Here is a 25,614-nt window from a genome sequence, read left to right on the forward strand (position 1 = left end):
AGAGTAGGACTGGGAGGGGAGAGCGCATAGTCGCAGAGTCGGCGGGTGGGGGGGACCTCACCACCTGTCTCCTCCCTGAGGTCTTAGAACAGGTGCAAGAAATTCCAGGCGAAAGTCCCACAGGTGAGCGTGTGCCTGCGAGAGCCTTCCCCGCTGCGTAGGGAGGGCCCCGCCGGGGAGGGCGGCAGCTCTGGAAGCTGTAGGTGTCCCCAGCAGCGGGAATCTCGGCCCCCCGGCAGAACCTGGGCCTTGCGGGTGACAGCTACGAGCGAACGCGTCAGCCCGGGTGTGCTCTCGCCGGTCCACGGGGGACCAGGGCCTTCTTCGGGTGGGCCCGCCGCCCCTCCCGCAGGCCGCACGCCGCTCCTCCGGGGTCACAGGGCTCAGTCAGGAGCCGGGGAGAGGAGACGCTGGGCGAGCTCTCCCTCCGCACCGTCCTGCGGGTCTCCAGGGCTGGGGGTGTCCCCGAGTCAGCCCCGGCCCCGCCCCCGAGGCCCCGCCCCGCGCCCGCCTCCCCGGCCGCCCCTCGGGCGAAGCCAGCAGCGGACGGCCAGTCGCGGCCATCAGGCTGATCCTCTCCCCGCCCGGCCCGCTCTCGACCCGCGCGCTCCTCTGGGCCATGGAGCCGGCCCCCGACGCCCAGGAGGCGCGCACTGTGCGCGAGGCGCTGGGCCGCTACGAGGCGGCGCTGGAGCGAGCGGTGCGCGCGCTGCACGAGGACATGCAGGGGCTGCAGCGCGGCGTGGAGCGGCGGGTGGCAGAGGCGGTGCGCCTGGCCGGCCCCCTGGCGCGCACGGTGGCCGACCTGCAGCGGGACAACCAGCGGCTGCAGGCGCAGCTCGAGCGCCTGACGCGCCAGGTGGATGCGCTGGGCTTGGCCAGCGGGATGTCCCCGGCGCCCGGCACTCCCTGCACACCCAGCCCCCCGCCCGCGCCCGGGGTTCCCGACCGCGCGCCCCGCCTGGGCAGCGCACGCTTCGCCAGCCACGCCACCTTCTCGCTGTCCGGCCGCGGCCAGGTGAGCCCGGGGGAGCGCGTGCCCTGGCGCCAGGGAGTGGGGCTCCGAGCCGGGTGCCGTCCCTTCGCCCCGACTGCCTGCGTCCGTCCGCGTCTGCGGGGTTGGGTCCTTTACCGGCCACTCGGACTAGGTGACGGGGTCCTGCCGGGCCTCCGGAGTTGGAGAGGGCGGGGGGAGGACGGCTTAGCCTGTCAGCTGCACCTGTCTTGGTCCCCCTCCCTTTTTTAGAGCCAGACTCTGTTTGCTCAGAGTCCTGTCTCCCTCTCTCCTCTGTCCCATGACACCAAGGGCTTGGGCTCCGAAGTCCGGCCCCTGACTGTTCGGCACTGCCTGGGGCCACGCGGGGCGTGTTGGAATGGACAACACGCCTGCCTGCCCGCCCCCCACCGTCCATTCACGCTCCCGCTCCCCTGCGTTGCCGCTTCACTGAGGCCTGACGGCTCCGGTTATTGATTAACCCAGATTGAGAACTCAGGCCCCTGGATGGGTGGGGAGGGGAGCCGAGGGGGCGCGATCAGCAGCGGTGTTTGGGAACTCTGCATCGCAGGGGGCAAATCCCTTACTGTAAGGCAGAGAAGTGGAAACCGGCCTTGAGCGGTGCTAGATTTCTGGGGTCAGTGACTAGCCAGAGGCCCACACCACGTGGGGATGGGGCGGAGGCCGACGTGGACCAGTCACTACCTTGCGCATGGGCCACCCAGAGCGGTTAGAATGTTTCCATGGTGTGTGCAGTGGCCCTTGGGTGAGATTTTCCATCCTGATCAGATATGCGCTCTGGGATTGGGTTCCCAGGATCTGGGGCTGTGTAGCCTGCACCTGCTCTCTCCTTGGTGCAATCCGTGGGGCACTCAGATTTCCTGCTGTGGGCTGGGCTGGACCTCAGGGGGCCTGGAGGAGGGCATCAGTTTGGGTCTTCCCCTTGGAGGTCCCGTCTAGGCTGGGAGATGGTCCTATACCAAGTTTGGGCAGCCAGAGATGTTTTGCTCCAAACACAGCAGTTAGTCCCTTCTCAGTGGCTATCCCAGCAAGGCTTTGTGCTGGGGGCCTGGGGCTTGCTGCTACTGGTGCAGATGGGGATGGGGTGGGGGCTATGCACAAAGCCTCAGAAAGGCTGAAAGTACTCACTGGTGAGCGTGCAGCCTCGAGGTATGCGAGTGGAGTGGACAGTGGCAAATGCCAGTGTGCTGGGCAGAGGAGCTGGGCTTTGTCCAGCCTGGAAGAAGTTCTTAAACATGCCCTGGTGACAGAACCCGGGAGCGTCCCAGTGCTCCATATGAAGTGTCTGGAAATGTGGATACACTTAAGTCTGTCTTATGAACATGACACTCTACATGACCACGGTCTAAAATCACCAGTGTGAGCTCACACGTGCTTCATCAACTGTGTCATCGGTTGTTTTTGGGGTTTTATTTGAACATGCATTTGCTGTTTGTCTGCTCATAGGAGCAGCTGTCCAAATTTAAAAAAATAATGTCAGAGTCACATATACATGTAGATGTGTGTGTGTGTGTATGTGCATACACACACACATGCACACAGAGAGAGGGGATTCTCTCTAGTCGTGATTTTTGTCAATGGAGATTAGCCATTGTTCACTAGCACCAAGCTAGTCCTCTTGGTCAGGGGTTGGAGGGTGAAGGTCGGGACGAGAGTCTTCTTTGTGTCTGGCAAGCCTTCTTAGGGGTGGATGGAAGGTGGAGGGTGGCTGGAGATGGGTAACTTAATTGTGATGGTCCAAGGAGAAAGGAAGGGTCTGAGCTGGGCCATGGCCGTGGTGTGTAGCGGGGCTGCCTTGGACAGGGTTTCGGAGGGGGAATGAGCAGATGGGGTAGTCTCAGAGGGGAGCCCTGACTTGGGGGACTGCTGGCTCACTGATCTGGGCGGACATGCTGGGTTCCACCCAGGTCATGCTGAACGTGAGGGGACTAGGGGAACTCCAGGTGAAGCTGTCCTAGAGCAGGTGGATTCATGGATCTGGTGCCCCAGAGAGCGAGCAAGCCTGGAGATTAGGGAGCTCTCTGGGCAGAGGCAAAGAGCCTGAAGGAAATAAAAACCAGACCAGGGAACTGCCAGGGAGTGAGGAGGACCCGAGAGCCCACTCTTAGCAAACCGGAGAGGGAGCCCTCCTGCAAGAAGAGGCTGAGGTCAGCGAGGACACATCAGCCTGTTGGGGAGTGAGGATGGAGACCCAGGCACCCAGGGGCATGAGCAGCAAGGGTAGCTGAGCACTGTGGGTGGAGCATGGCTACAGTCGCCAGTTGGGTCAGAGGCTCTGCACCCCTTGAGCCCTGGCTCCCAGGGCCTGAGGCAGGTGCCGCCGGGCTGACCCCAGAAGCACCAATCCCCATCTCGCTTGCTGTCTTCCATCTCGGAAGCATTGTCACAGCCTCCAGGCCAGTGTCCGGCATTGAGAGGAGGGACTGTGTGGAGCCATCCACATGCTCTACCTCGTGTGCTGTGACCAACACTACGTGATCAAGAGGTTGGTCACACATACGGAGCCAGGGCTCAGGGTGAGACTGGAGTGTGGACCACGGACAGAGAGTCACAGCCGCACGCCAGGCTGCTGGGTGTCTGGCCTCTCAGACTTTGTGTCTGTGTCGTGGGGGTCTGGGTGGGGCAGTCTCATCCCATCCACATGAGCCAGGGATGGTTGTACTACCTGGCATTGTAGAGGTTGGAGTCATGCCGTTCCTCTGTAACAAATGATGACATTTAGAGACTCAGTTGCTTTCAAACTGGGGGCTGAAGGATTGGAGGTAGATTGTCTCCAGCACATAAATGTGCCCTGAACTCAGTGTGGGAAGGCTTGATCAAGTAATCCTGTCTGGCTGGGAGCAGGGAGCCGGGAGTCAGCTTGGGGCCTGGGGTGGATGGTGGCAGCCTGAGGCCAGGCCCAGGCCCCAGCAGGTTGGGCCAGAGTTGTGGCCTGGAAATGTCATCCTCAGCTGAGCTGGAGCCACTGGGTCCCCGTGCCAGAGGCAGCGGAGGCCCCAGGAACAGCTGCCAGGAGCCCCGTGTCAGAGGCCCGACCATGAAAGAAACCAGACTCGCCTTATCTGCCTTCCTTTCCCAGACACACTGTGCGATAAGAGAGTTAAATGCTTTAGGGAGAAGTTTGAATCAAGTCTTTTCAAACAGTGGCGTGAGTGGAGGAGGGCCGGGTCAGCAGTGTGAATTGTCTCAGGATGGGGCTCTGGTCCTGCGTGGGCCTCGTCCCCATGGATGAGCCCATGCAGGTCAGGCAGCCCCCAGAAGTTCTGAAATAGTCTTCCTTCCCCCACAAAAATATCTAAAAGCTTTTCCAATAAGAAGGTCCCTGAAATCAGACTTAACTCATCACCCTTCCGCCTTTCCCGTAAGTCTCCCAGGCCTGGGCTCCCTCATGGGGGACCTCCCCCTTCTCAAACAAAGCCCAGGTGGGGGATCTTGGGGGAGGTACCAGGCCAGCTCAACAGGACTTGTCCCCAGCCTCAGGGCTCTCCGGCGATTTCTGCCCCGTCCCAGATTTCTGCCCCGGTCCCAGCGTACGGAGGCCCCTCCCTGGTTTCCTTCCGCAGGGCCCCGGCAGGCTGCCCCCACCAAAGGACAGCAGTAGCCCACTGGGGGCTCTGCGGGAACAGCTCGTTCCAGCCCAGCCCTTTGGCTGAAGAGCTCTGAGTTCTGTGAAGTTCCCCCGGGGGGTGACCCCAGTCCCCTGACTTTTCCTCACCCTCATTGGCTAAGACAGATCCCGCAGGGCTGGGGCTCATACTGACCCAGGTCCTAGAAGACAAGTTTGCCCTGAGTTGTCCTCTCTGGCCCGTAGAAGGCCAGAGCACTTTGTGGACAGAGCCCTGGATTGGGTTAGGAGACCTGAGTCCCATACTTTGGCTCTGCCACTACCTTTAGCCATGGTGTGGGTTTAGGGGCTCCCCCCACACCCGCCTCCCCTTGGCTTGCTTTCCCCGTCTGTGTGATGACGGGCTGGAGGGTGGTCTCAGAATAGCCCGTTGCCCCTTGACCTAAGGCACGGGCAGAGCCCTTTCCCCAGGTGAGGGACAGGGGAAGGGCAGGGGAGCTTGGGAGTCTGGGCTCAGCCCCACACCCCAGCCTGCACCAGCCCAGCCCCTTTCCCTCCCCCCTGTGCGGGAGAACCTTTAGCAGGGATCTGACCAGCAGAGAAATTACTTCCCGGTCTGGTATAGCGCCTGGTCCCCTGGGGCATCATGGGGGTTGTTGAGGGGGCTGCCACGTGCAGGGACAGGCATCTGTGGAGGACCCCCCCACCCCCATAGAGATACATATTTCCTGGGAAAATAGTTTCACCCTCAGTCTTTCCCCGCCAGGGCCCTGCCTGGACCTGTGGAACCTGTCAGACGAGAGCAGGGTGGGTGGGGGGGCATGGAGACCCCAGAGCCTGGTGACCTTGGGGGCCGGGGTTCCAGTTGGACTGGCTGGTTCTCCTCCCCCTGCCGACATGGTCCCCACGGCCACAGCGTGGCTCTAGGAGCACCCATTCTGCTCTGCGTGCTGGGCGACGCCCCGTGCTTTTCTTGCGTTCCTAAGAACGGGCCTGGGCTCTCCTCCTCCCACTCTTGAATCAAGAGCTGAGGGGTCACTTCCTCTCCAAGGCTGGCTCTTCCCAGGCTCTGGGTCCTGTCTGCTCTGAGCTCTCCAGTGACCCCACCCTGCAGATGGTCCCCTCACCTTTCTCAGCCTATAAATGTGGTCTTGCCTCTTCCTTCTGGAAAAATCCCTCAGACCCCTTCCCCTGGCTCCGCTCAGGGCTAAAGTTACTGTGCTGTCTTCATTTCTCTGGGACCTCTCCCCTAGGCCATCTCCTGTCCCCTGCCCCCCTGCCCCCCGCCCCGTGCTTCTGATCATCCATGACCTCTTCTTTTGCTGAACCCAATGGATGCCTGGTTGGATTTTCTCTTCACCTTTTCCTCGACCCCAGGCTGGCTTTGGACGCACCTGGCTTCTTTTTTTTTTTTTTTTTTTTGAGCCAGAGTCTCCCTCTGTTGCCCAGGCTGGAGTGCAGTGGTGCAATCTTGGCTCACTGCAACCTCCATCTCCTGGGTTTAAGTGATTCTCGTGCTTCAGCCTCCCTAGTAGCTGGGACTACAGGCACCCACCACCATGCTCAGCTAATTTTTGTATTTTTAATAGAGATGGGGTTTCACCACGTTGGTCAGGCTGGTCTTGAACTCGTGTCCTCAGGTGATCCACCCGCCTCGGCCTCCCAAAGTGCTGGGATTGTAGGCGTGAGCCGCCGCGCCCGGCCCCGTGGCTGGCTTCTTGATTCCCTTCCTTCCTGGCCTTGGTTTTCTCACCATTCTTCAGGGGCTCCTCCTACCTGTCTGGCTGCTCCTCATCCTCCGCAGATTGCTCTTTTGCTTCCTGAAATGTGGGGGCCTCATCCCAGGGGCCCCAAGCTGCTCGTCCTCTGCTGGGCTTCCAGGAACCCAATGGATGCCCTGACTCCTGTTTTTCCATGCTCATCCTTCTTTTCTCTTAAACTCCAGACTCAGAAATCCAGCTACCTCCTCAGCTCCCTGATGCTCCAGGTGCCCCAGGCACTAAACATGTCCCAACTGAAACCCTCATTTACCCCCTAAACCTGCCCTGAGCCACCAAGCCTGGACCTGGGAAAGGCTTGGCACCCTTCCTCTCCCACGTCCACCCAGTCTCCTGGCCGGATCCCTTTTCCCCCAAAGCTCCGAGTCCTTCTTGCCTGTGGCCCTCCCAGTGCCCCATCTCCCTTCCCCGGGTTCCTGCCCAGGACTAGTGAAGTGTCTTGCCATCTGGTCTCCACTCTCTGGCATCTCCTGAAGGGTGTTCCTGAAACACAGAGCTGAGGACCTTGGGCTCCTTCTTGTCTAAGGCGCCAAGTACCCAGGGCAGGCAGCTTGGGTGGCGTGGCACTTCTCCATCTGCCTGAGTCCTGGACGGGTGTAATCAGGATACCTGTGCTTTTGATGTCTCTCTGCAAAAGGAGACACTAATCGCTCTGCTGGCCATGCCCTCCCTTGCTTATCCACTGGGCTCACTCTGGATGTGGCTCAGGCACCCCTGCCTCTGAGAAGCCCTTCTTGCCCCACTGGGTTGGATGAAGCCTGTGTGAGGCATCCTTATCCTGGCATGGCCCCCTTTGTTCACCAGCCTGGCTCCCCTACCAGACTGATTCCCCCTCGCAGGGTGGCACCTCCCGCATTGGTTGCAAAGGGAGCTGAGCCATCTGGGTCCAGGGATGCATCATTATTGCCTGGGAACCTGTAGACCAGGAAGCATCTGGGAGAGGCACAGACGACCTCTCAAGCCACTCATCCTGGGCTCATGGTGGAGCCCCCACCAGCCCCACAGACACTCTCAGCCCTTCACACGCCCTCACTGGGAGGAGGGCAGGACCAAGTTTGAGGACTTCTCCCCTGGCCACACATCCCAGCTGTTTTTTGCTGTATCAGTTTGGGCAGGGCACATGCCCTCTCGGAGTCCTCAGGTCCCATCTGTCAAATGGCTCTGGCAGCACCTACCTAGGAAGACAGTTGCTCTAAGCGGTGTGCCCAGAAAAAGGGCTGGATGTTTGGTAGATGCCACATGGCACTTGCCTAGCCTGCTCCCATTTCTCAAACAGGGAAACTGAGACCCCGAGGGGAACTGATGTGGCCCAGGTCACATGGGTGGGTGGCAGCACAGCCTGGATCCCAGGCTCCCCAGTGGCTCTTGGCCTTGGCTGTCTTGTCTGCCTCTACCTGCCCCACCCACTACTACCGCCCAGCTGGGATGGATGAGTCGCACGGAGCTGGTCAGGGCTTTGCACGCTGCACAGCCGGGTGAATCTTGTGTCCCTGCCTCCCAGGCAAAGGCCTCAGCGTGATCGGGGCTCTGTGGCGCATTGTTGGCCCAGAAGGACCTGGTGCCACTGGTTCCTGCTGCCCCAGCATGGGCAGCCAGGTTGGCCTGGCCCAGCTAAGAGGGGCGGGGGGCCAGGCACTCCTGACCCCACCATCTGGACCAGCCTGGGGGAAAGGGTGAGGCAGCCTAACGTCATTGGAACCCTGAATCTTGACTTCTGTCCTCGGCTTTCTGGGACTCTGGGAGGAGCCCAGTGCAGACGTTTCCCTCCCAGGGTCTCAGGGGCTCAGCAGTTAGAGTGGGACCATCCCAGCTTTTGCTGTGTGGCTTGGCCCATCATTGGCTTCCTGGGGGCTGTTTTCTCTCCACATGATTGGTGTTTGGCCAGAACAGGGGCGGTCTGGGGGTGGGCAGCTGGCCCCAGCTGATGGGGTCTCGGTGATGTTTGTGTCTCTGTAGAGTTTGGATCATGACGAGGCCAGTGAGTCGGAGATGAGAAAGACCTCAAGCTCGTGCATCATGGAGAATGGGCACCAGCCGGGGGCAGGTAGGGGTAGGGCTGTGGGCAGAGGAGGGGCGGCTGGGTAGGTCTGGGGGTTAAGTAAGGCCCTGGTCAGGTATCTTCTGTGCCAGGCCAGCCCTTGGCCTGAGTTGGGGCGGACTCTATCCTGAACCCCAGCAGGGAGAGAGGCTGCCAGGAGAGCAATGTCATTCAGTAGAACTTGTGACACACAGAGGGAAGTTGGGAGATCTCAGGAGGTAGCGAGCGCTCCCGTTTCTCCAGGAAAGCAAGTAGGGGCTGAGGAACTTTTCTAAGCACTGAGTAGGGTAGAATAGGGTAGAGAGTGGGCTGATGAGCCAACTAGTATTTATTAAGCCGGCCATGAGGGGAAGCTGGGAAAAATCAACTCTGGTTGGAGCAGTAAGATATCCCTGGAACGAGAGGTCAGGGAGGCTGGAGCAGTCAGGGAGGCCTTCCTGTAGGAGGTGGGAGGAGGGTCCAGGGAGGCTGGAGCAGTCAGGGAGGCCTTCCTGTAGGAGATGGGAGGAGGGTCCAGGGAGGCTAGAACCTTTCTGGGAGGTCTCAGAACTCTGTGGCTGCCACGGCTGACCACCCACCCATACTGGTCACATGTTACAGGTCCAGGCGACGGATCCCCCGAGGTTGCCCAAACCTTCTCGGCACCAGATCCCCCCAGGCCTCGCCCTGTGAGCCTCTCCTTGCGGCTGCCCCACCAGCCAGTCACGGCCATCACCCGAGTCTCTGACAGGTTCTCTGGGGAGACTTCAGCAGCGGCTCTGTCACCTACGTCTGCTGCCACCCTGGGGGGCCTCAACCCAAGCCCCAGTGAGGCCACCACGCCCTGGACTCCCAGTCCTGGCGGTATGAGCAGGAGAGTGCAGTCTTGGGGCAGACCTCCCCTTGGGATGGGAGAGGGAGGACCGAGGCTAGGGAGGGGGAGTCGGTGGGCGACTTGGAAAGCGAGGAGCCAAGCCCAGCCCTGCCTCTGCCTGCCATGTCTGCCCCTTCCTTTAGCCCATCCTCCTGGGCTCCTGCCCAGAGAGGCTGTGAAATAGCATTATCCCCTGGTGGGGCAACCATGGCGTTTATTACAGGTGGAGGCCACAGTTGGAAAGTGGCCTCTTGCCCTGCACGTTGGGCACCGTCCCCTCCCTCCCTCCCTCCCTCAAGGCCCCAGGCCTGACTTGGGCCAGTGGCCAGGCCTCCACGGTATGTCCTGGGGGAAGCCGGGTGGGCCTCTATGGGGAGGGTTTGGGAGCAGTGTTCGCTGGACACACGGCACGGGCCCTGGGCTCTGTGCTCTCAAGAGCAGGACAGTTGAAAAGACCTCTTTGATGTCGTTGCTGCGTGTGCCCATCCTCCTTTCTCCTCCACTGTCGGCTGGGGCAGGGCCGGCTTAGCCCAGAGGGTTAGCTCATCCTTGCAGTGATGCCGGGTAAACGAGGCAGAGCCGGATCAGAGGAAGGGAGGCTGTGGCGCGCCCTCCCTGGGGCCAGGGTTTGTTACTTCTCTCCCTCTCTCTGTTCCTCAGAGAATAATTCCTCCTTCACACGGTCTGTGTCGAGCTCTGGCTACGGGGCAGTGACAGCAAGCAAACACAGCAACAGGTGCGTCAGGGCCTGTGTTCCCGTGGGGTCGCTGCACCCAGGTGTCTTCTCTGCTTTGGACACAGGCTGCCCAGGGTCGGCCCTGGGGTTGGCGTCTCCACGGAAGGCTCAGGGCTGGATCTCTGGAGCACTGGGCAGCAGGGTTGGGGGTAAGGTCTGAGCAGGGGGAGTGAGGCAGTGGGCCTCGGTGGAGAGCTTCATTTGGAAAAATATGGCCACAGGCTGGTTTCTTTGTGGACCCTTCAAGTCAGTCAAAAGACTGGAGGAGGGGTCGGGCGCGGTGGCTCATGCCTATAATTCCAGCACTTCGGGAGGCCGAGGCAGGCGGATCACCTGAAGTCAAGAGTTCAAGACCAGCCTGGCCAACACGGCGAAACCCCGTCTCCACTAAAAATACAAAAATTAGCCGGGCGTGGTGGCAGGCACCTGTAATCCCAGCTACTTGGGAGGTTGAGGCAGGAGAATCACTTGAACGCAGGAAGTGGAGGTTGCAGTGAGCCGAGGTAGTGCCTCTGCACTCCAGCCTAGGCAACGGAGTAAGACTCTGTCTCAAAAAAAAAAAAAAGAAAAAAAGATTGGAGGAGGCAGGAGGGGGAGGACAGGAGCTTTGTCTTCTATCCCAGCCAGCTGGGGTCCCTCAGAGCCTGGAACTTCCTGCCCACGGGCTGCGGGCAGGGGCAGGTGAGCGGGGCCTTCCCTGTAGGGCAGACCTCCCACCCCAGCCAGTGGGACTGTGATTGGGGGTGGGGGTAGGGTAGCAGGCTTGGCTTTTTTTTTTTTCTTTAATAATAAAAGGAGAATTGTGACTTTCTGGCAAACTGTTCTGGAGAAAACAAAGGTGGTCTTTTCTCATGGTGGTGGAGGCCGGAGGCCTGGTCCCTCCGGGGCTGGTTCTGAGCACACCTCCTGCCTGTGGAGGGGGGTCTCCTTGTCCTCCCCAGGCACTGACACCTGCAAAGGGGTGTTTATGTCCAGATCGGGGGCCCAGTGTCGCTTCTGAGTTGAGCCTATTGGCCAGGCCCTCCAGGCAGCGCAATTCGGAAAACCTGCTAAACCAGGTGGGGACCAGAGCAAGGGGGCCTCCTCTCTGAGCACCCATCACGGTCCAGGCTGCCTTGTCCACACAGTGCGATGGAGACCCAGGGGCCTGGTGAGCTAGTGATGCCTGCTGGGCCCAGGTCCCAACTCGGCGATTCTCTCCTCAGCCCACCACTGGTGACACCACCCCAGTCACCAGTGTCCCCGCAGCCGCCAGCCACAACTCAGGTCCATCGGCAGGGGGAGCGTCGCAGGGAGCTGGTGAGGTCACAGACGCTGCCCCGCACCTCGGGGGCGCAGGCCCGGAAGGCATTATTTGAGAAGTGGGAGCAGGAAACAGCGGCTGGCAAGTACGGATGCTCACTCACAGATAGGCCGGGCCCCCACACTGTGCCCAGACCCAGACAGGGGTGGAGTGGGTGCAGCAGAGCAAGTTTCAGCCCTGTCCTGTTCCCCAGGGCGCTGTTGCCCAAGACAAGATCTCTTGGGCAAGGCACAAAGTTAGGGCTGGACCACAGGGCAGGTTGGGGGGACAGGGGGCCCCAGTTGTTGGGGGAAGACGGCTATGAGGCAGGGAGCCAGGAAGCCCTGGTGAGAGCCCCTCTCTCCTCCTCCATTCCTGAGGCCCCCTGTCCTGTCACTGGTGCCCCCAGGCTGCCCTCACACCCACATTCCCCACGGGTTGTGGGTTCTTTAGTTTCTGGGCATGACCGGGGACTGGGTGGCGACTGGGATTCCTGGCCAGAGCGGGGAGGCCTAGCGTGGGGTTGGTTTTGCCTGAGGACTGAAGGTGATGCCATGGGGCCAAGCGGCCTCCAGCCCGCTACTAAGTCTTGAGAGACCTCGGGTCTTGAGAGATTCTCGGGCTCCAGCCCACCTTTGCATGTTCAGCCAGTCCTCGGGTCAGTGCATGGTATTGATGCCTGCTGTGTGCAGAGTGTGATCCAAGCATGGTATTGATGCCTGCTGTGTGCAGGGTGTGGCCCAAGCATGGTATTGATGCCTGCTGTGTGCAGGGTGTGGCCCAGGCCTTGTGGGACAATGAAGATAACAGCCAGTCCCTGCTCGACTCTAGTGAGGGAGACCGACCCAGGACGTGTCCCCACTCGCCCCAAACAACCTGGTCTAGGCCATTAGGGACTGTCCTTGAGGCCCAGAAGAGGAAATCATCCCTCCTGGCGAGGAAAGAGCCATCAGGGAAGGAGGCCCCCCCATTAAGAGGGGGGCTCAGAAGGAGGGGTGGGAGGAAGGAACCGGGAACGGTGTTCCAGGCAGAAGGCAGGGGCCTAGGGCCATGTGGGCCAAGGTCTTCTGTCTCAGGATTCTCAAGTGACCCCTGCTTCCTGGGTGGGGAATAAACGGGACCTGGAGGGCTGTAGGGGTGTGGATGGTCCTGCCACATACCATCAAAGGAGGCTGTGTCGCTGGTATATGGGGCCGTGCCGTGGACATGGGCACAGCTGAGCCTGTGTGCTGCCAGCATCTCCCCTGGGTGAGCAGAGCAGGGGGGGGCATCCTCTCTGGTGGTGCAGGGCTGGCCTTCCCTGCCCCAGACCCGCACGGGGAGATGGCAGCTGGAGGGCACCCGCAGCAGGCCTGCCATCTCTCCGCAGGGGGAAAGGCGAGACCCGGGCCAGGCTGAAGCGGTCGCAGAGCTTCGGTGTGGCCAGCGCCAGCAGCATCAAGCAGATCCTGCTCGAGTGGTGCCGCAGCAAGACGCTGGGCTACCAGGTGAGCCCCGGCTCCCCTCCGGCTGCTGGGACCCCCAGCCAAAGACCCGACCAAGCATTGCCACTGTCCTTGTTCTCCCGCCTGGGCAGGAACCTGCTGAGGTTGGGGTTAAGGGGTAGGAACCACAGTAATTATGCCTTCCGAGTGGGTGCCTAGCTGCCCGTGGCGAGTGCTGAGAAACTCCCGGAATCCGGTGTCTAGGCCCCTGCACTGACCCCGCTCACGCTGTTGCAGCACGTGGACCTGCAGAACTTTTCCTCCAGCTGGAGCGACGGCATGGCCTTCTGCGCCCTGGTGCACTCCTTCTTCCCCGACGCCTTCGACTACAACTCCCTGAGCCCCACGCAGCGGCAGAAGAACTTTGAGCTGGCCTTCACCATGGCTGAGTGAGTCCCAGCCCAGTCCCTGAGCCCAGCTTCTTCCCCAGCTGGGGCATGGGGGCGAGTGGGATGTGGGGCCGCCGTCTGCAAAGCTGAAGGACCCTGGGGCCATGTGGTCTGTGTACCTCTTGTGCAGATGGGAAGACTGAGACCTGGAGAGGGATTTTCCCAGAGTCACGCAGCACTCGGTGGTGGAGGGGGAACTCTGTTCCTGGGGACCTGCCCTCTTTGCTGGGTGCCCAGCTTCTGAGGCGCACTCTGGGGGACCAGCCACAGAGCAGGCATGAGGGGCGGCGGGACAGGGTCCCCCAGAGCTCTGAATCTGTCCTCTCTGGACTGATGGAGAGATGCCGTTGCTTGCATGAGCCACAGCTGCCAGTTAGCAAGAAACTGGATACGATCTGGGCCACTTACAAGGAGATGTTTGCTTCCAATAAGATTTTCCTTCCCTAAATGGTGTTCTAGCATTTACCGTGAACATGCCTAGCTCCTTAGGTCCCACCCCTAGGGTGAAGACTTGGGGTTGGCTCTGGGGTCAGGAGGCACCTGGAAAGCCAGTCTGGGATTTGGTTTTCGGCCGAGGGCCTCAGGAGAGTTGGCAAAGTCAGGTCTGTCTGCCAGGGCTCCAGCGAGGGACAGGGGCACAGTCAAAAACTAAGCGAGGAGAGTTTAACAAAGGGACTCTTTACAAAGGCGTGGGCAGGAATGAGGTCGTGGGCCAGGCTCCATGCAGCGGCCTCGGGATAACAGCAGTGCAGCGGATACCAGCCCGTGGCCTGGGTCCGGAGGATTGTCTGATAAGAGCTGCGCTTTGGGCAAATGGTTGCAGTCAGCTCCCTGCGACCTGGCAGGGAGGCAGCTGTGGATAAATGTCCCAACCTCACTCCCCTCCTGCCTCACGCCAGGGCCTCTTGGTGACTGAACCCCATCTGAAGGCAGAGGGCCAGGAGCCGTCTCTGTGGTTCTTCCTGGCCCCCAGGGCAGGGAGCTGGGCACAGATGAGTGGTGTCCGGGGCTGCCGGATGCTAAGCTCTCTGAAACGCAGAGAAGTAAGGCTGTCCCCAAAGCCGAGTCTTCTGGAGGGCGAGCTTGTTACTCTTTCCCTGCCTTTGTGCCTTGTGTAGTCAGCCTCTGATGCTGGTCTGCAACTGACTATATTTGTTTCTGGTCTGAGTCCTCAGTGCCCACATTTAAGAGTAGTCCTTGACCAGGCGCAGTGGCTCACGCCTGTAATCCTAGCACTTTGGGAGGCCGCGGCGGGTGGATCGCCTGAGCTCAGGAGTTCGAGACCAGCCTGGCCAACATGGTGAAACCCTGTCTGTACTAAAATACAAAAAATCAGCCAGGCATGGTGGCGGGCGCGTGGCGTCCCAGCTACTCAGGAGGCTGAGGCAGGAGAATTGCTAGAACCCAAGAGGTGGAGGTTGCAGTGAGCTGAGATCACGCCGCTGCACTCCAGCCCGGGTGGCAGAGTGAGACTCCTTCTCTTAAAAAAAAAAAGAAAAGAAAAGAAAAAAAAAAGGCCGGGCATGGTGGCTCAAGCCTGTAATCCCAGCACTTTGGGAGGCCGAGACCGGAGGATCACGAGGTCACAAGATCAAGACCATCCTGGCTAACATGGTGAAACCCCATCTCTACAAAAAAAAATACAAAAAACTAGCCGGGCGAGGCGGCGGGCGCCTGTAGTCCCAGCTACTCCGGAGGCTGAGGCAGGAGAATGGTGTAAACCTGGGAGGCAGAGCTTGCAGTGAGCTGAGATCCGGCCACTGCACTCCAGCCTGGGCGACAGAGCGAGACTCCGTCTCAAAAAAAAAAAAAGTAGTCTTCACGGGCTTGTTGGGTTGAAGGAGCCTCACCCCAGGCCTCACCTGCCTTCCTCACACCTTTCCCGGACCAACCACCAACCAACTGGCCCCGGCCCCAGCCCCGGCCCCGGCCCACCACCCCGGCCCCTGGGCCTGGCCAGGGAAGGAACCAGAGCCCGCGGGTCTTGTGTATTGTAAGTCTTGCTTTGAGCTGAGACAGCCGCCCCTCTCTGGGGCAGCAGCTCTCACTGTGACGGCTGAATCGACACTGGCTCTGAGCTCCTCAGCCTGAGTTTTTGGAATATCGGGATCAGCCCTGTTATGTTGCCTTGGGTGACGCACTTGGACTCAGCCCCCTGGGGTCACGAGAGATCCTTGTATACTTTAAAAGCCTTTCTGTCTTGGCTGCTTGGGGTTAGCTGTCATCCTAATTGCAGAAACAGCCCTGGACGCGCGTGTTGTGCAACTGGATCCAGACGATGGTGAGGTGGAGCCAAGGGGAATGGGTGGTGCAGGCAGCGGGCAGCTCCTGAGGATGGGGTCCAGCTGCCGAAGCCCAGACGTGGCAACTGTCAATCAAACTGTCAGAGGACACAGGGTCACGGTATCGGGGTGGATACCCCAGCACCCACCCCAGCGGCGAGGTCACCCCAGCACCCACCCCAGCGGCGAGGTCACCCCAGCACCCACCCCAGTGGCGAGGTCACACTGTCTTGCAGGGTTCTTCGTTGTCTAAGTCCAGTGGTGTCTGCTTATGCCCTGGTCACCTTGGTCACCCTCCGCCCTGGACCAGACTAGGCTGTAGCAGAGAGAGGGACGCCCCAGGCCATGGGGTGGTGGCCCCGTGCCCCGGCCTGCAGGGAACACAGCTCCCCTTGGCAGCCAGAGCCAGAGGGATTCCAGGCTGTGCTTCCCCAGCACGAGGTTTGAGTTCAGGGAGCCTCTAGACTTCAACCAGATGATTCTTCTATTCCAGCTCGGTGGGGTGAGGGGGAGGCAGCGGCGGAGGCTGGTCCAGGTTTTGCCTCCTGCCTTCCTGGAGCACACAGCAGGGTAAAACCATGGGCCCCGCCTCCCGGCGGCCTGAGCCTGCTCCGACTGTGGAGGGGGCAGGGAGGATGGGTCTGATGAAGCCGCTGAGATGAGTTATTGCTTTTCTGCTGACTCGAGGGGGTGGGGAGGGGCGTCCACCACAGGCCTGCCGTGCGGGGGCCGGGGGGCAGTTTGCTCAGAGCCTGGGAAGAGGCCTCCCCTCATGACTCATCCATAAGATTATCTCCCAGGTACTAGGGGGAGAGGGCTGGGAAGACTGGCTCGCCTGCCTGGGGCCTCTGGGGAGGACAACAGCTTGGATCACCTCCTTTCTTGGACAATAGGCTGGTTAGAAGAGCTGGCGAGAAAGCGCAGGGACACCTGTCTGAGGATACTGGCTGTCAGTGTCCTCACCGATATCCCTGATGATTGCGGCAAAGGCTGTCAGTTTTGCGATATTCCTGAGGTTGGCGGCAAAGGCTGAGCAGACACGCGTGCTACTGAAAGCCACCCAGGGTCGTGCAGGCAGCAGGACCACAGGGCAGCCTGGGGGCAGGTAGGGTGGGATGAGAGGAGCCTGGGGTCTGACAAAGACAACTTCTGGAAGGGAAAGGAGGACACAGGTCCCCAAACCACGGGTTCACCTTGCATGAGGAATGAAACATTTCCACGAGCAAGTGCCTTAAAGGCACAAGGATGCACCAGGGACCTTTGGAGTAAAAGTGGTGTGTGCTGCCCTCCCCCAACCCCCACCTGATAATTTATGGTCCCAGAGATTCCCGGTGGCCTAATCTGTGTGAGTGATGCGGTGTTGACAGCACAGTGAGCTTCCCTTGCCTGACAGGTGTTCAGGGTCTGGAACGAGGGAGGACCAGCCCCTTTTATGGAAGGGGCTGAGTCGGGCGGGCGCCTGACCCTTCTGTACCCGTCCTCTCCACCTCTGCAGAGGCCGAGTGCAGGACGTGCAGCCCCAGGCTTCCCGCTTGCCCTGCGGGGAATGTGTCCTGCTCTCGGGTTACGGGTTACGCTGGAGCAGAAGGGGCTTCCAGGCTATTTGTAGTGCCCATGTGTTTCTGTCTAAAACCAGATAGGAGGTAGTAGTCCCAGTCCTGGCATCCCGGTCTGCATTTAGAGCAGGCTTAAAAAAATAAAAATAACCCGCAAACCCCTCCTCCATCTCCCTTACAGGACAGCCCTTGTGGTAGTTGAAGCTCACAATAGACAGGAGTAGGAGAAAACCCTTTCAGCCTTTTCCTCACTCCACTGATGTGAGGCGCAAGCAAAGCCTCTTTGAAAATGGTAGTCGGGATTGGCCGGGCACAGCGGCGCATGCCTGTGTTCCAATCCCAGCACTTTGGGAGGCCAAGGTAGGTGGATTCCTCGAGCTTAGGAGTTTGAGACCAGCTTGGGCAACGTGGCAAGACCTCACCTTTATAGAAAATACAAAAAAAAAAAAAAAATAGCTGGGTGTGGTGGTGCGCACCTGTGGTCCCAGCTACTTGGGAGGCTGAAGTGGGAGGATCGCTTGAGCCCAGAAGGCAGAGATTGCAGTGAGCCCAGATGGTGCCACTGCACTCCAGCCTGGGCAACAGAGTGAGACCTCATTTCAAAAAAAAAAAAAAAATGTAGTCAGCCCATGTTAACTCTGGTTCTTGCTATGGAATGGCATTTAAAGTGATTTGTACTTTCTCCTTTGAACTTTGTTTGATTGATTGATTGACACAGGGTTACCCTTTGTCTCCCAGGCTGGAATACAGTGGTGCAATCACAGCTCACTGTGGCCTCAGACTCCCAAACTCAAGTGATCCTCCTGCCTCAGCCTCCCAAGTAGCTGGGATTACAGGCCCGGCTAATTTTTTTTTATTTCTAGTAGAGACGGAGTTTCACCATGTTGGTCAGGCTGGTCTCAAACTCCTGACCTCAGGTGATCCACCCACCTTAGCCTCCCAAAGTGCTGGGATTATAGGCATGAGCCACCGCGCCCAGCTATTTTTTGTATTTTTAGTGGAGACTGGGTTTTGCCATTCTGCCCAGGCTGGTCACGAACTCGTGACCTCAGGTGATCCGTGGAAGGCAGGTGCTCTTGAGGGTCTGGTGTGAACTGTGCCTCAAAGACAGAGAATGCTCTCTGCCTATGGGAGGGGGAATTTGGAGCTCCCCAGGAAAAGAAGTGGGTGAAGAGCAAAGGTAGCAGGTGGAGAAGAAAAGAGGGAGCCAGGAGATGGTGGTTGCGTGCTGCATATTGTGACCCCTCCCTGCTCCCCTAGGAACTCCTACACTCTTATGTTCTCAACTTAGAAATAACAACAGTGGGGAACAGATGGATCATGGCCCAGTGCCCTGGTTGCCTGCTGGGGAAGCCAGTGATCTGGACAGTGGAGGATGACACAGGGCATGGCATCCGCTCCCATCTTGACTGTCACCCTGGACTTGAAGACTTGCCACCAGGACAGGGGCCAGGGGTCATTATCAGAGGGTAAATGCAGCCTCTAGAATGAAGAGGGGGTCAGCTTGCTGTCTTCTGCCGGGGGTGGACCACACCTCAGCAATTCTGAGGCCTCCTGTGAAGTGGGTTAGAGAGCGGCAAGACCTGGTTCAGAGGGGTGGGTCCTAGGTATCCTCTGTGGGGACAGTTAAGGAACCAGAGCTATTTAGTTCAGAGAAAGAGACATGGAAGGATGGTTTTCTTCTGGCATATGAAGAGTTCTTTCATGGAGGAAAAAATTAGACTGAGAATAAATAGCCTTGTGGGGTCAGTAGGTAGAAAGTACACACAGGCACAAATAGCATAAGAAATGTCAGAAGAACTTTCTCGTGGTCAGAGCATCTGCAGAGGGTTCTGAGCTGTCCTTGGAGGAAATTGGGTCCCCTTTCCCTGGACCCTGAGATGAACAAGCTGAGGCAGGGCCTTTATAGAGGTGATTGGTGCTTCTGACAGGGGTGTTTAGATGGGCGGAGGTCCTAGAGTCCTCATGCTGTCCCTGCTTCACATGTGGCACCACTGAGGCCACCCCTGTCAGTGCTGATAACCTGGGCATGTGCAGAGCCTGTTCCCACACACCTGGGATCCTCCAAGTAGCAGGTGTGGGAGTGGAGGTGCCCCAGCTGTGTGGCAGGTGGAAAGGAGGGCACCAGATGTGAAATGATGGCTCAGGAAGGTGAACTCAGGTTCCCAGCCTCTCTGAACTCAGATCTTTTCTTTTTTCTTTTCTTTTCTTTTTTCTTTTCTCTTCTCTTCTCTTTTTCTTTTCTCTCTTCTCTCTTTTCTTTTCTTTTCTTTTCTTGAGATGGAGTCTTGCTCTGTCACCCAGGCTGGAGTGCAGTGGCATGATCTTGGCTCAGTGCAATCTCTGCCTCCCGGGTTCAAGTGATTCTCCTGCCTCAGCCTCCCAAGTAGCTGGGATTACAGGCATGCGCCACCACGCCCAGCTAATTTTTGTATTTTTAGTAGAGACGAGGTTTCACCATGTTGGCCAGGCTGGTCTCCAACTCCTGACCTCAAATGATCTGCCCACCTCAGCCTCTTAAAATGGTGGGATTACAGGCGTGAGCCACCGCGCCCGGCCTGAACTCAGATTTTCAATCCTTAATCGTCGACAAAGCACCTTTACATGCCTGCTCGTATCAGACGGCTGACTTCCCTGACATCGAGCCCTGCCCTGGCCTGTCCCAGGGAGAAAGGGTGCCCGCTCGTTGGGCCAAACCCACTCATCACCCCACAAAGCCTGTTGGATTCACTTACAGGCCACCCGCTACAACCCCAAGCAGGAGGTGGGGAGGGGATCCAGGACAGATGTCTCCATTTCGCCTTGACATTTGGTTTCTGATGGGAGGCCTGGCGTCCAGCCAGCACAGCAGAGCAGGGTCTGCGGGTAATGTTACAGTCTTTGTCTCTGGAGCACACAGCCGCGTGAGTCCTGGTAGAAAGTGCTGAGTGCGTCGTGCCAAACTGGGATGGGTCAGAGGAGTCTCACTCACTGGGGTCTCCCCTCTGGCTGGGCTCTCTGGGGAACAAGATGCATAAAGATACATTGTGGAATCACAGCCTCACAACAGGCCCACTGGGAGGGACAGCAGAGGTAGTATTCTGATTTTCTTTTTCTTTTCTTTTTTTTTTCTTGAGACGGAGTCTGTCTCTGTCACCAGGCTGGAGTGCAGTAGCACGATCTCGGCTCACTGAAACCTCCACCTCCTGAGTTCAAGTGATTCTCCAGCCTCAGTCTTCCAAGTAGCTGGGATTTCAGGCGTACATCACCACACCTGGCTAATTTTGTATTTTTAGTAGAGACAGGGTTTCGTCGTGTTGGTTAGGCTGGTTTGGAACTCCTGGCCTCAGGTGATCCACCCACCTCGGCCTCCCAAAGTGCTGGGATTACAGGCGTGAGCCACCGTGCCCGGTCAGTATTCCAATTTTCTGCTAAGGAAGTGGGCACAGAACGGTGAAGCAATTGGAGGAGTCCGGGTTTGAACTCAACTATTTCAATTTCACATTCAGGCCTCTTCTCTGTGATCCACCCTGCTTCTTAAAGCGAGGCATAATCCTCAAAATGGCAATAAGAATAATCTCTGACTTTTTTGTTTGTTTTGGTTTGGGTTTTCTTGAGACAGGGTCTGGCTCTGTCACCCAGGCTGGAGTGCAGTGGTGCAATCTGGGCTCACTGCAGCCTCCACCTCCTGGCCTCAAGCGATCCTCTCACCTCAGTCTCGAGTAGCTGGGACTACAGGTGCACACCACCATGCCTGGCTAATTTTTAAAATTTTTTATAGAGACAGGGTTTTGCTGTGTTGTCCAGGCTGGTCTCAAACTCCTGGGCTCAAGTGATCCTCCTGCCTCGGTCTTCCAAAGTGCTGGGATGACAGGCATGAGCCACTTTGCCCTGCCTAATCTTTAACGTTTATTAGCTCTTTCGACATGTCCTTTGCTGTTCCACTTGATTGGCATGGGTTTATAATTTTCATACCACTCTTTCAAGGTGGATATAATTCACAGATGGAGAAACTGAGGCCTGGATAAATGAAGTGTATTGCCCACAGATAAATAGCTCGGAAGAGATGGAGCTGGGATTTGAACCCTGACAGCCATGCGCTTATTGGTGGAAAAAAAACACACAAAAGACTGGGGACACCCTGAACTACAAAAGTACACACAGCTGCTGAAAGAAGGGCACTGACCATAGGGCCAAGTGCAATCGTTTTTGCCTTTTTGGTTCTGCCTAATAATGTCAGGCCGGCTCCATCTGGTGCCCAGGCGCCCCAGGCCTGCTGTGAGCAGAGTCAGAGGAGGCAGGGGGCGCAGGGCTGGGCATTCCAGAGGCTGGCTGTTGTTATTTCAGGACTCGGTGCTGAGATGCGCAGGGCGATGTGTCTTGACTGTTGATGTTCCTCCTCCCATGTCCACGAGGCCTTCAGCCTCCCTCTGAGCCCCAGTGAAAGGCCATGTGTACACAGGAGTCTAAACCAGTGAGCCAGAAGTTAAACCAGTATTTCCCAGGGCAGGAGGCAGAGGGCCCTGGGGGACTGGGGGTGGGGCGGCAATTATTTGAAGCAATCTTTTTTTTTTTTTTTTTTTTGAGACGGAGCGTCGTTCTGTCTCCCAGGCTGGAGTGCAATGGTGTGATCTTGGCTCACTGCAACCTCTGCCTCCCGGGTTCAAGCGATTCTCCTACCTCAGCCTCCTGAGTAGCTGGGACCATAGGCGCCCGCCACCACACCTGGCTAATTTTTTGTATTTTTAGTAGAGACAGGGTTTCACTATGTTGGCCAGATGGCCTCAATATCTTGACCTTGTGATCCGCCCTCCTTGGTCTCCCAAAGTGCTGGGATTACCGGCGTGATAAGCAATCTTTTAAACTGCCAGATATGACTCATTAGTAGACTGTAAAATCAATTTAGTGCTTCATGACCAGCTTTTTTTTTTTTTTTTTTTGAGATGAAGTCTCACTCGCTCTTGTCCCCCAGGCTGGAGTGCAATGAGGCAATCTTGGCTCACTGCAACCTCCGCCTCCTGGGTTCAAGCGATTCTCCTGCCTCAGCCTCCCGAGTAGCTGGGATTACAGGTGCCTGCCACCATGCCCGGCTAATTTTTGTTTTTTTGTTTTTTTTTTTTTGAGACGGAGTCTCGCTCTGTCGCCCAGGCTGGAGTGCAGTGGCGCGATCTCGGCTCACTGCAAGCTCCACCTCCCGGGTTCACGCCATTCTCCCGCCTCAGCCTCCGAGTAGCTGGGACTACAAGCACCCGCCACCACGCCCGGCTAGTTTTTTGTATTTTTAGTAGAGACGGGGTTTCACCATGTTAGCCAGGATGGTCTCGATCTCCTGACCTCGTGATCCACCCGCCTCGGCCTCCCAAAGTGCTGGGATTACAGGCTTGAGCCACCGCGCCCGGCCATTTTTGTATTTTTAATAGAGACGGGGTTTCACCATATTGGCCAGGCTGGTCTAGAACTCCTGACCTCAGGTGATCTGCCCGCCTCGGCCTCCCAATGTGCTGGGATTACAGGCGTGAGCCACCACGCCTGGCCATGACCAGCATTTTAAAGAGGTAGGGTTGGGGAGGGGCAGGGGAGAAAATAAACATGAAATATCACTGAGAAAATACAGGTAGTGGTAAAGAAGTATTTCTGTGAAACTTTATTTCCACATACATGTAAGCATGTGCTGAATCATGATGAAAATATCTTCCTTACTATGGGTCACAGTAAAAAAAAAAAAAAAGTCTAAAAGCACTTTTAGGAGGTAAATGGTAAATTTATTTTTTGCTTTATTAGTTTTACATTTATTTTAATAACTCAGCGTTACATATACTATTGATATTTACTTTTTTTTTTTTTTTGAGACAGAGTTTCACTCCATCGCCCAGGCTGCAGTGCAATGGTGCGATACCTTCACCTCTTGGGTCCACGCAATTTTCCTGTCTCAGCGTCCTGGGACTATAGGCGCTCGCCACCATGCCCGGCTAATTTTTGTATTTTTAGTAGAGATGGAGTTTCACCATATTGGTTAGGCTAGTCTCGAACTCCTGACGTCAGGTGACCCGCCCGCCTTGACCTCTTAAAGTGCTGGGATTACAGGTGTGAGCCACCATATCCAGCCTACTTTTTTTTTTTTTTTTTTTTTTTTGAGACAGAGTCTCGCTCTGTCGCCCAGGCTGGAGTGCAGTGGCCGGATCTCAGCTCACTGCAAGCTCCGCCTCCCGGGTTCACGCCATTCTCCTGCCTCAGCCTCCCGAGTAGCTGGGACTACAGGCGCCTACCACCTCGCCCGGCTAGTTTTTTTTTGTATTTTTTAGTGGAGACGGGGTTTCACCATGTTAGCCCATGTTGGGATGGTCTCGATCTCCTGACCTCGTGATCTGCCCGTCTCGGCCTCCCAAAGTGCTGGGATTACAGGCTTGAGCCACCGCGCCCGGCCCAGCCTACTTTTAAAAAAAAAAAACTTAAATATAGTTTCACTTCAAATTTAAATACAATATGCCAGGTACTGTGGGTCGCCTGTGCCTGTAATCCCAGCTACTGAGGAGGCTGAGGTGGGAAGATCGCTTGAGGCAGGCATTCAAGACCAGTCTGGGTAACATAGTGACACCCCATCTCTACAAAACTATTTTTAAAAAACTAGCTGGGCCGGGCGTGGTAGCTCACGCCTGTAATCCCAGCACTTTGGGAGGCCGAGGCAGGTGGATCACCTGAGATCACGAGTTCAAGACCAGCCTGGCCAACATGGTGAAACCTTGTCTCTACTAAAAATACAAAACAAAATTAGCCAGGCGTGGTGGCGGACACCTGTAATCCCAGCTACTTGGGAGGCTGAGGCAGGAGAATCACTCGAACCCGGGAGGCAGAGGTTGCAGTGAGCCAAGATTGTGCCACTGCACTACAGCCTGGGCAACAAGAGCGAACCTATGTCTCAAAAAAAAAAAAAAAAAAAAAAAAAACCAGCTGGGCATGGTAGTGTGTGCCTGGAATCACAGCTACTTGGGAAGACAAGGCGTGAGGATCACTTGGGCCCAGGAGATCAAGGCTGCAGTGAGTTAAGATCGTGCCACTGTACTTATGCCTGGGCAATAGAGCAAGCCCCGGTCTCTAAAAAAAAAACCCAAATTAAATAAAGTAAGTGTATTTAAAGGAAACTATGAATTGTATAGGTGGCTCACAAACCTGGGAGTTTGGGAAACACTGCATTGGAGTCAGTGATTCCAAGGGTTCTGCCAGGGTTATCTGAATTCCCCGCTGGTGGGTCCTTGGGAATCTCTGGCTGCAGGCTGAGAGGCTGAGCTCTGTTCCCAGGATGGAGATCCTGGCCCTGTCGCGGCTGTGGGGCTGGCTGATGGCTGGGACCGCCGTTCTGACGGGGCTTGTGTGTTTCAGGAATCTGGCCAACTGTGAACGCCTCATCGAAGTGGAGGACATGATGGTGATGGGCCGCAAGCCGGACCCCATGTGCGTCTTCACCTACGTCCAGTCGCTGTACAACCACCTACGTCGCTTTGAGTAAAGCCCCTGAGCCTGAAGTGCCAAAGAGCAGCCCCAGGAAGAGGCCGGGGGTCCGCTTGCGAATCCCCAGCCAGGATGCCCCCAGGAGCCTTGCCGTTTGGTGTGAGCGCGCTGTTTGTTCTGTGGCGTGTGACCGCACTCCCCTTCGAGCCCAGCTGTGTTACTGATTAAAAGTACTGCTGAGCTGTGGTCCGACAGCGCTGATCACAGCCAAGGGTTCGGAGGAAAAGGAAAAATTATGAGAGAGAGAGAGAGAGAGAGAGACATTGGTGCTAAGTAATGATCTTCCTAAAGAAATGCTTGCGTTTATAGATTCCAGAATGCTAACGTACGATTTTCCCTCTGGTGAATTCGATACATCGGCTTTACAGGGTTACAGTGATTGCCAAGTGTTTTTTTATCAAAATACCCAGAGTTTTTTACTTCCTCACGCGATTGTAGGTTCCTCTCCTCCCTCCCTCTGGGTCACTGCCAGGAAACAGACCGCTTAATCAGCAGCTTGACAAAGAAGACCGCAAGTCTTGGGAAGAAACAGTTTAGTCACTCCCAAGTCCTGGGCAACAGATGACCTTCAAGTCACCTCTGCTCTCCGGGGAGATGGGAAGGCTCTCGCCTCGGTCCCAAAGCGCTGCTGTTCTTCCCAGGAGGCCCCACAAGTGTTTGGCTAAGCACAGGCTCTCGGGACTTTAACACTTTTGGGGAAGGATAGGCCCTTTGTGCTGAGACAGAGTTTTTATTACATCTTTTTTAGGGGATTTGCTGCAGATATTTATAAAAAGCAACTCCCTCTGTACCAGTGACCCATTTGTACATAAAAAAGATGTGTTGACCTTTGCTTGGGGTTTGTTATTTCTGTTTGGGAGATGGGAGTTCTGTGAATAAGAGACTTCGCACACCTTCCAAGTGAATATCCACTAAATTCCCACCCCTGTTCCTGCACTTAAATCACTGGCCTAGAAAGTTGAAGATGGCATTTGCTGTCACCTCTGAGCGTGCCTGTCTCCCGTCTCCATGCTGTGGAAGGAGCGTCAACAGAAAGTTCCCCTTGAGATCCGTCCTCTGGATGTAGACCGCAGTGTTTGCGATAAACAGTGGCCCAAGACGGCAGGGTTTGGGGTGGTCCCGCACTTGGAGGAAGCCCATCAAGGAACGTT

At 57.1% G+C, this 25,614-nt stretch overlaps 1 protein-coding gene across 2 annotated transcripts; it reads left to right on the plus strand.

Moving 5' to 3' along the window:
* On the plus strand, nucleotides 1-25,294 carry SMTNL2 (smoothelin like 2). Of its 2 annotated transcripts, none has more exons than XM_025362679.1 (8): nucleotides 1-123; nucleotides 8,315-8,402; nucleotides 8,997-9,239; nucleotides 9,910-9,985; nucleotides 11,191-11,373; nucleotides 12,637-12,754; nucleotides 12,989-13,140; nucleotides 24,335-25,294. In XM_025362679.1, exons 2-8 carry the CDS (start codon nucleotides 8,348-8,350, stop codon nucleotides 24,459-24,461), a joined length of 954 nt encoding a protein of 317 aa, XP_025218464.1. In that variant the 5' UTR covers nucleotides 1-123; nucleotides 8,315-8,347; the 3' UTR covers nucleotides 24,462-25,294. The 2 variants fall into 2 exon arrangements, with proteins under 2 accessions (XP_025218464.1, XP_025218463.1); XM_025362678.1 differs by lacking the exon at nucleotides 1-123 and adding an exon at nucleotides 577-1,018.
* The last annotated feature ends 320 nt before the right edge of the window (nucleotides 25,295-25,614 follow it).

The sequence above is a fragment of the Theropithecus gelada genome, chromosome 16 (assembly GCF_003255815.1).
Source record: "Theropithecus gelada isolate Dixy chromosome 16, Tgel_1.0, whole genome shotgun sequence".
NCBI lineage: Eukaryota > Metazoa > Chordata > Mammalia > Primates > Cercopithecidae > Theropithecus > Theropithecus gelada.

What these genes read in the sequence shown, in the direction of transcription:
- SMTNL2 (XM_025362678.1), top strand. Translation starts at nt 620, where the DNA reads ATGGAGCCGGCCCCCGACGCCCAGGAGGCGCGCACTGTGCGCGAGGCG. An exon ending in CTGGACTCCCAGTCCTGGCG is followed by an intron (nt 9,240 to 9,909) that starts GTATGAGCAGGA and finishes TCTGTTCCTCAG; the next exon opens with AGAATAATTCCTCCTTCACA. An exon ending in GCAAGACGCTGGGCTACCAG is followed by an intron (nt 12,755 to 12,988) that starts GTGAGCCCCGGC and finishes ACGCTGTTGCAG; the next exon opens with CACGTGGACCTGCAGAACTT.